Source organism: Coregonus clupeaformis, chromosome 33 (genome assembly GCF_020615455.1).
Source record: "Coregonus clupeaformis isolate EN_2021a chromosome 33, ASM2061545v1, whole genome shotgun sequence".
NCBI classification, from domain to species: Eukaryota; Metazoa; Chordata; class Actinopteri; order Salmoniformes; family Salmonidae; genus Coregonus; species Coregonus clupeaformis.
The window spans coordinates 7,660,764-7,670,859 of NC_059224.1; the positions used below are offsets into that span (position 1 = coordinate 7,660,764).

The following is a 10,096-nucleotide window of genomic DNA, read 5'->3' on the forward strand; positions in this document are numbered from 1 at the left end:
AAATTGAATTGAAAATAAAATTGAAATTGAATTGAAAATAAAATTGAAATTGAATTGACAGAGCGAGAGAGAGAGGTAAAGAGATTGTGTAAGAGGGGAGAGAGAGAGAGAGAGAGAGAGAGAGAGAGAGAGAGAGAGAGAGAGAGAGAGAGAGAGAGAGAGAGAGAGAGAGACAGACAGACAGACAGAGAGAGAGAGACCGGTTTAGACTTTCCTGTCTATAATCTATCCTAAAATAGGTTTGAATATTCACATCCGTCCACCTGTAGCCTACTATTATTTCATGCATATTTACAGCTAACTGTGGTCTGACCCATTCCAGCCAGTCTGGGTCGTCTCTGTCTCCCTCCATGTAGCAGATAAGCTGTAGGTCAACCTCTTGAACCCCAGGCACCAGCACGTCTACCCAGGACGGCATTGGACAGAGGGCAGACAAATGCTCAAATCGTGGGGGGAGGTGGTGTGTGTGTTGATTTTATTTTTTTAGATGTGTGTGTGTGTGTGTGTGTGTGTGTGTGTGTGTGTGTGTGTGTGTGTGTGTGTGTGTGTGCGCATAGATTAGATGGGTTTAGTCTGGTGTGGTTGACATACAGGGTGGTTGTGCAGTGTGTGGGGAACAAAAGGCTTGCAGAACAGAGGTATGAGAAACAGGAAGATCTGCAGCTCCGCACCACAAACACATTATAGTCATTTAACAGACACTCTTATCCAGAGCGACTGCGTACATTTTCATACTTTATTTTTCATACTGGCCCCCCATGGGAATCAAACCCACAACCCTGGCATTGCAAATTCCATACTCTACCAACTGAGCCACACTGGACCATGTCTCTGCTGCTACATTACCCTGCCTCTACTCTAGTCCTCCAGTCCCCTGCTGCTACATTACCCTGCCTCTACTCTAGTCCTACAGTCCTCTGCTGCTACATTACCCTGCCTCCACTCTAGTCTTCCAGTCCTCTGCTGCTACATTACCCTGCCTCTACTCTAGTCCTACAGTCCTCTGCTGCTACATTACCCTGCCTCCACTCTAGTCCTCCAGTCCTCTGCTGCTACATTACCCTGCCTCCACTCTAGTCCTCCAGTCCTCTGCTGCTACATTACCCTGCCTCTACTCTAGTCCTACAGTCCTCTGCTGCTACATTACCCTGCCTCCACTCTAGTCCTCCAGTCCTCTGCTGCTACATTACCCTGCCTCCACTCTAGTCCTCCAGTCCTCTGCTGCTACATTACCCTGCCTCCACTCTAGTCCTCCAGTCCCCTGCTGCTACATTACCCTGCCTCTACTCTAGTCCTCCAGTCCCCTGCTGCTACATTACCCTGCCTCTACTCTAGTCCTCCAGTCCCCTGCTGCTACATTACCCTGCCTCCACTCTAGTCCTCCAGTCCTCTGCTGCTACATTACCCTGCCTCCACTCTAGTCCTCCAGTCCCCTGCTGCTACATTACCCTGCCTCTACTCTAGTCCTCCAGTCCTCTGCTGCTACATTACCCTGCCTCCACTCTAGTCCTCCAGTCCTCTGCTGCTACATTACCCTGCCTCCACTCTAGTCCTCCAGTCCTCTGCTGCTACATTACCCTGCCTCTACTCTAGTCCTACAGTCCTCTGCTGCTACATTACCCTGCCTCCACTCTAGTCCTCCAGTCCTCTGCTGCTACATTACCCTGCCTCCACTCTAGTCCTCCAGTCCTCTGCTGCTACATTACCCTGCCTCCACTCTAGTCCTCCAGTCCCCTGCTGCTACATTACCCTGCCTCCACTCTAGTCCTCCAGTCCCCTGTAGCTCATTTACATTTACATTTACGTCATTTAGCAGACGCTCTTATCCAGAGCGACTTACAAATGCTCAGTTGGTAGAGCATGGCGCTTGCAACGCCAGGGTTGTGGGTTCGTTTCCCACGGGGGGTGGGGTGGGGGGGTGGGGTGGGGTGGGGTTGGGGCAGTATGAAAATGTATGCACTCACTAACTGTTAAGTCGCTCTGGATAAGAGTGTCTGCTAAATGACTTAAATGTCGTCTGGTCAGTAGGGGTTCTGAGAGTGATACATGGGTCATCAGACTCTCAAGGTTTATATCTATTGTTATTTTTACTACTGCTCTTTAATTATTTGTTACTTTTATTTCGTATTATTTTATATTGTATTTTTTGTGTGATTTTTTATTTGTATTTTATCTTTTGGTATTATTTCTTAAAACTGCATTGTTGGTTAAGGGCTTGTAAGGAAAAAATAATAATATATATATATATAAAATGTATGCACGCATGACTGTAAGTCGCTTTGGATAAAAGCGTCTGCTAAATGGCATATTATTATTATTATTATTAAGGATTATATGTGCAACATTTAGGAATCAAAGTTTAAAAAGAATCATAAGAAAGTGCAGAGAATATTCCAGAATGGTATAGAAAGAACACAGTGAGGTCACCGTTATTTGGTGGACATTTCTATGAGGGCTTTATCTTTTCATCTTTTTATTTTATTTTTTATTTAACTTGGCAAGTCAGTTAAGAACACATTCTTATTTACAATGACGGCCTACACCGGCCAAACCCGGATAAAGGGGGAAGCTATGTCACCACACAACACAAAGTGTGCTGTTGTAACTCAAGTTAAATAATTCATGTTCTTTATAAGTTATTGAATATCCTACAAGCCTGATATGAGTAAAACATTTCTATCATGTATTGGAAAGCATTTTGACCCCTTGAACTTCACAAATAAAACTTGGAAATTAACTAGGCCTATTGAGCAACAGCGTGAAAAAACACAACCAGTCCAAACAAGACAAGCCCATAATAAGGTGGCAGCCAACAAGCCGATAAAGCCATAGAACTGCTGCTCTACCCACAGCCTTTGACACCACGGCTTTTGTTAACGCTTCACATTGAAATTGACCCTGGCCCTGTGCGAGGGAAGGAGGAGGCGGTGTTTTCTGAAGCCACAGACAACAACAAAAAAACTATTCGGCAATTGACAATTTCCTGAAGGGAGGTCGGGCGTATCACTCCCAAATCTCTCTCCTAAGTGTCCCATCTGAAGTGGTCCCAGGTTGGCTGAATTGGTTCAAGCACGCAAATGACATTGTTACATGCACACACAATGGACTAACTACCTGAGAGAGAAGCTGGAACCAAAGCTCAGAATCTATGCTGTGTGTTTTACCACTCCAGAAGTGAGTGACGTCCTCTTCGGAAACTATTTATGCAAAATATTTCAGGTAAGGAATGACTATTTTATCAGTGTATAAAGTACTGCAGAGATGTAATCGGAAGAAAAATTGGCATATATTCTAAACTGTTCTCGGGCAAAGTTGGTTGGTGCAATTTTGCGCACGCGTTTAAATAATGACCATGAATCAGTAGAGTTCAGTAGTGTAGATAATGTTGTCTGCTTCGTTTTCTTTTTGAATGAAATGATTATAATTGTAATGACCCATAGTTCTTCGAGTCACCACACGTATTATTGTACTGCGTGCCACACGTCGTCTTCGTGCGTTGAATTAGGCTGAGATTATTGCACAATTGCCTTCACTTAGCGCGGTAAATAAACGACTTTTCTCTCTGTGGAGACTGCTATTGGGTGTTTTACACACGAGTTACATTTTCTAATAGGGAATTTAATATTTTTTAAGATGCCTTAAAATAATATTGTCACAGGCATATAAATATGCCTTCACTAAGCAGTGTAATACTTGTTAGTTTGAACACGTGCAGCTAATGTTTCCACACATGCCTCCAAAATCGGGACAGTAGAATTCAATCACATGCAGTCAGTTATAAATGTATGTATCTTCAGGGCCTATTCAATCAAAACCGTAAGCAGATTTCTTGTTTAGTCTACTCTATACATTTTTACATGCAGAATTACATTTTCATTCAATGTGATCAAAGATATCTACTGGACAAGCTTCTGTACAGTTTCTGTACAATATATTTTTGTAAGGTTTTCTGTGCATCTTCCTATATAACTATCTCTGTCCTGTCTCTGTGTCCCAGCAGGTATGATTCAAAGGAAGGAGGTGGTTCTGTCAGTCCTGGGGGAGCTGCAGGATGCCACAGAGAGCTCCGGCCTGGACGCCCTCACCAGGGTAGCTCTGGATGTCCACCAGGTCCTGACCCCCTTCACCCTACCCTCCTCCTCCTGCCAGGAGTTCCCTGACTGGGCAGGCATCGACGGCGTGGCCCATAGCCTGTACCCTGCTGACGCCCCTGGAGGCCTCCTACCTCTGGTCTGTAAGGGAGAGGGGAACCTGCTGTTTGATGCAGCCAGCATGCTGCTAGTGGGGACTACTAGTCTCAGTGTGGAGCTACAGGTGAGCAGGAAGTGTTTCTTTTTGCATTTGAATGAAATATGTGTTTCATTGGCTTCTGTGGATTTTGTATTTCCAAAGCATGAAGGTTATAATTTACGTCATTTTGAATGTGGATAACTCGGAGCTAAAATGTATTTTCCATGTTTTCAAAAATATAAAAATACTGCATTCTGACAACACATGTTTGCAAGATTATAATTAGTTACTGTATCGGTCTGTAGCCTAATTTGTACTGTACGTGTCCTCCGTTCCCTCCAGGTGCGTACGGTGGTGGACATGCTGCTGTGGAAGAGGTACTACCTGGGTGGTATGATCGACTCCAAGGTGATGCTGCAGGCAGCCAGGTTCAGCCTGTGTGCCGAGGAGTCCCAGGATATGCTCAACCTCCCCCTCTCCGTCCTCGAGGCTATCTTCGACGCCGACGTCAAAGCCTCCTGCTTCTCCGGCTCCTATGCCAACATGTGGCACCTCTACGCCCTCTCCTCTGTCCTCCGGTGCAACATCTACTCTGTCTACCCCATGTACAACCTCAAGATACGGCCCTACTTCAACCGCCTGATAAGACCGAGGTCCTACCCCGAAGACCTGGATCCAATCACCATGCACATCATGTGGTCTGGAGAGCTGGAGGGGGGCTCCACCAGCTCCAGGTTCAGACCCAGAGTCTTTGTAGCGTTAGTCCAGGCTAGTGACCTCCAGATGGGCAGTCCTAACGACGAGCAGAGGGTCCCCCCGCTGAAGTCCCTGGAGCTTCTCAAGGTGGACTCTCACCTGTCCTACTCCAGTCTGAAGGACAAGTACAACATCACCAAGAGCACCTTCTACCGCTGGAGACGGCAGACACAGGAGCACCGCAAGAAATCTGCTGCCAGGTCCACCTCTATACAACTCCTTAATACTCTTTGTCTGTTGTAGATACTGATGACATCAGCATCATGGCACTCTGGCACTTTCCCACTTTTTAATGGCTTGTGTTGTTTGTTGTGTTTGTTTGTGTTGTTTGGTCTGTATGTTTTAACCTTCTGCTGACGTTGAATGAGTATTAATCTGTCTATCTCTTTCTGTGAAGGTACGAGGCCAAACACTTCGTCCAGGCGTGCTACCTGGAAGGGAATCTTATCCCACTGCACCAGTTTAAAGAGTTCTTCCCTGAGATCTCCAGGTAAATAAGACACTGAAAGCACCGTCAACACAGTTCAGATCCCCACATGATGTACTTCTTTTATCGTTTTTTAAATGGTTCCAAAAATTATATTGATTTTTAACTTGACTTTTCTGTGCCCAGAGAGCCATGGTCATGCTGCCGTTGTCTTGTATAGTTATGCTGCTGAATGACCTTTCCTTTGGAACAACAACAATGTGATTCTCTTCCAGGTCCACCTACTACGCCTGGAAGCACGAGCTGATCTCGTCCGGCGGCAGTTTCTCCACGGGGGAGGTGAGTCCAGGGGACAGCACGGAGCAGGAATCCTGGTCCTCCCCTGAGTCCAAGCCCGGGCAGGAGGACCGTGAGGTAGAGCCAGAACCAGAGCACCACAACAGCGTGGCCAGTCTGTTTGGTCTGAACTACAACAATGATAAGATGGACGGGGAACGGGCCCAGAACCTGGCGCTGATGCAGGAAGCCAAGAAGGTTCTTCAGAAATGCATCGCTATGAACACCTCGTTCCCCTTCAGGATCTTCAAGAGGAGCTTCCCAGGCATCTCCAGGTCAGCGACAACGATTTGACTGATGTATAGCATGGCCTTTAATCAATGATTTGTCTTTTTGTTATTGTATTAATTATTTTTTTTTTGCCTTCTGTTTTCTTTCTCCCTCCTTCATTTTATTGATGTACTCTTAAGTGTGTTTACAATTTGAAATGCAGTTTAACTAAAGTTTTAATTTGAAATAATCCAGATCCACATACTACAACTGGAGAAGGGAGGCTATGCTGTTCAATAGAAGCTACAAGGCTAGACGCAGTGAAGACGGCTCCGATGCGGACAAGAGTAGCCCCACCGGTGGTCTGTCCCCTATCAGGGGGACTGAGAGCCATGGTCACGCTGCCGCCGTCTTCCCCAGAATGAAGATCTGTAGAAACAACCGTAAAGGCTTCAGGCTGGTGTTCCTACGCAGGAAGAAACTGAGAGAAGCAGCCAAGGTGAAGTTGTGGAAGTCAAGATGGCCGTTGTCCAAGTTCAAAGTGAACTACCCCTCCCTGTCACTCTGTTTCTATTGGATGTGGCGCAACGGCCCGAGTCAAAACAGGAAGGAGGAAATCACCCACCCGTCTCTAGAGGTGAACAGACCTGAGAATATTATGGAGAGCGTTAACCCAGTAATGGAGAACGTTAACGCCGTGACGAAGAGTGAGATGAAGACGAGGGGTCTGACACAGGACGTGTTCTTCTCTGAGGGGGATCCAACAGAGGGTCCGAGAGGCCCTTCCACAATAACCTCTGTGACACCCCCCTTTGATGCCCCTCTCCCTCTACCCAGGTCCCCCCTGCCCCTCCCCAACCCAGCCAAGATGTCCGCCGCCGCCACCACCGCAACAGACGACCAGATGTTTGTGATGGATCTGGTGGTCCTGGCCAACTTCAAGGCCAAGGCCAAGCTGTTCCTCCAGCAACGCTTCGAGGAGAAGTCCTTCCCCACCTTCAAAGAGTTCAGGTCCTACTTCCCCCTGACTCCCCGCTCTACCTATTATATGTGGAAGAGGGCCCTGCATCACGGAGTGCCACTGGTACATGGCTGAGAGACATGGCTGAGAGACATGGCTGAGAGAGGGCACCAAGTGAAATGGTGGTCATGCACTCTGTTACAGTAGCTTTAAGCAGAAGGGTGTCCCTGTAACAAACTGAAATGCTCTCGTCTCTAGTCTCTTCAGAATCCTAAACTATCCCCTCTCCCCCCTTCACTCCCTCAAACAGAGCCATCAGTATCAACTCACCCCCTCACCCACTTTTTTTATTTTTTATGATGTAGATTTTTCACAATTTTTCTTCAACTGAGCACACTGTATTTGTTTGGTTGGAGGTTTGTTTGAGCACCTGGGTGAAGCCTAATGCATTGGAATTGTAGCTAAATGCATCTTAATCATGATTTGTCCTCCTCCTTGTTTGTTCCTGTCCTCCCTCCATTCCTTTATCTATCACCTTCAGCTCATGGACATTTGCACGTGTGTGAAAAGAGACTGTTCCACTAATCTTCCGCTGGCCTCCAGGCAAAAGGCAGTTCAAAGTCACCCTGATGGTGACAGTGGAGCTTTATTTAAATGGCTCTTTGTTTGAGAATGGTTGTTCCTTCTCCTCTTGTCTCTGTAGTCTTGGTTTTAATCCCATCTCTCTCAGGATGGTTGGTTTTAATCATCTCTCTCGGGATGGTTGGTTTTAATCCCATCTCTCTCAGGATGGTTGGTTTTAATCATCTCTCTCGGGATGGTTGGTTTTAATCTCATCTCTCTCAGGATGGTTGGTTGGTTTTCATCTCATCTCTCATCTCTCTCTTAGTTCGTTAGTAATTGTTTTCAGGGTGTGCTGTTTTTGTTAATCCATTTGATGTCTGTCTATCTGTTCTAGAGGATTCCAAGTGGTTTACCTTTTTTTGTTAATGAGTTGTATTGAAAGAAGTCTGTATCTGTTCTAGAGGATTCGTAGTGGTTGAAGTTTTTTGAATTTTTTTTATAATTTTTTTTTATTTGTTGTATTGAAAGAAGTCTGTTTGAGTTATGGGGAAAGGTATTTGTTTCAGAAATCAAGTGTATCCTTTTTCCCCCTCCCTTTTGGTTGTCCAGGCATGTTCTGCAAACACTGAGTTTTGATTCCCCAAAAAATTGACAATTGAATGTACATCCAAAAGGATGATTTCACTTGGTACATCGCTGTTTCCGTTTCAGGGTCTTTACTTCAACATGATGTGATTTATATAGCAGTAGATGCTACACCAAACAGGTAATCACCTATAGCTGTGGCCCAGCGAGTCTCCTAACTCTAGGTGTTCTGCACTATGTTATTTCATTGGGATACAGAACATATCTCAACCACAAACAGTATGAGGGGGGTTTATTGGTTTTCCACCATATGTTACAGGGTTGTCTTTTCAAGACACGTTTGTTTTATTTTCATTGACACATTTGTTTACTAATGAATGTTTACAACACTTCTGGACTCACTACCAGAACATGTAATTATAATATACTAATTGGCCTCATTGAGTATATATTTCCTTTTATGAATCTCTATTTTCTTTATGATTACCATGCTTTTTTAAATATTTTTTTAAAAACTACCCATCATGTTTTTGTCTGGTTACTATACTGTGAAGTGTCTTCTTGATATTTGAAGTCTTAAACTATGGTATGTTAGTTTTCATCAATTATGTTTTTGACTTTTACATAAAAAATTTTTTTAATGTCAGTAATTTTTTTTCCAAACCACATTTTCTCTTGAGTATTGACATTTTTAGACACTGGTGTATAACTGCCGTCATAGTAACCAAACATTCTATATTTCAGTTTCTGCATATTTATTTGTTTGTCATCTGATGGAGTGTACTACAACAACAACAACAACATGTTTCTCACTCACATAGTGGAAAATATTTTTTACCCCATTTTGCTATAAGGCAGAATATCAATAAAACCACCAACTCAAACTCGGCTTGTGCTTGATTGCAAGTCAACCCAATCATACTGCTTCTAACTCCATTCACATACCTGGCAGCAGGTTATCAAGCTTTAGTTTAGACGTGTGATTTTTATTCCGTTGTAGTTCATTGTCCTCGAGCTTGAGGAGACCGTGATGTAGGACTAGTCTTCTGAGGCGTCGACCAAGCTGAGTTCTAAACAGCGTCAAAACACGGTGATCGCAGTGGGCTTCTTAATCTGCTTCGACAGGGGGCATGTTCTTTTCTCAATCGATGGCTCTCTCCCAACTGCTATGTCAATGGGCCATAGTGCGGTTGTTCATTTTCTGATGTCTTTTTCACCTGTGCCGACATTTACATTACATTTACGTCATTTAGCAGACGCTCTTATCCAGAGCGACTTACAAATTGGTGCATTCACCTTATAGCCAGTGGGATAACCACTTGACATTTTTTTTAGAGGGGGTGGTGGTAAGGGTAGAAGGTTTACTTTATCCTATCCCAGGTATTCCTTAAAGAGGCGGGGTTTCAAATGTCTGCTCAATCATCATCTGATTTCTGAGTGGCAGAATGTGTTCTGTATGTCATGTCATGTTACCCATTTATCAAAGCTAAAGGCAGTGGAACAAAGTGGGGCTTCAGATCGTTTTTTTACAGGTAGCCATGAAGTTCATGTGAATTGCCAACTGAATCTGTCTGACCAACAAGTGTTTGAAACACAACCATAGTTTTTCTAAGGTTCAGATGAGATTGTCTGACCTCATAAAAGAGCAAGATGGTGGTGAAAGCAACTCAGCAACTCTTCATTCACTCTCCCCATAGGGAGTTACAGTGCATCAAATGCACAACTCAGTCTTTGACCATGATGACACGATCTCTTTCTGACTAGTCTCCATTCTGTCTGCTCTATTGTCCTTGTGCTAATGAAGGGAATGGCTGGCAGGGGGGGGGGGTGTAATTGTATGCATGGTGACAGAGGTGTAAGTAGATGAGAGAGGGATAGGAGTTCCAGGGGTGCAGAGAGAGAACGATCTGGGGCCTGGGTAGAGAGGGTGGGAGAGGGCCAGGGTAGAGGGGGTCTGTGTAGAGAGGGCCAGGGTAGAGGGTGCCAGGGTAGAGAGGGTCTGGGTAGAGAGGGTGGGAGAGGGCCTG

The 10,096-nt window shown here is 44.9% G+C and overlaps 1 protein-coding gene across 1 annotated transcript; it reads left to right on the forward strand.

Annotated features, from left to right (window-relative positions):
- Positions 1 to 4,002: 4,002 nt before the first annotated feature.
- Positions 4,003 to 8,935, forward strand: LOC121549229 (vertnin-like). Its single transcript, XM_041861086.1, has 5 exons — positions 4,003 to 4,314; positions 4,573 to 5,186; positions 5,384 to 5,476; positions 5,689 to 6,024; positions 6,215 to 8,935. Exons 1-5 carry the CDS (start codon positions 4,003 to 4,005, stop codon positions 7,053 to 7,055), a joined length of 2,196 nt encoding a protein of 731 aa, XP_041717020.1. The 3' UTR covers positions 7,056 to 8,935.
- Positions 8,936 to 10,096: the final 1,161 nt, after the last annotated feature.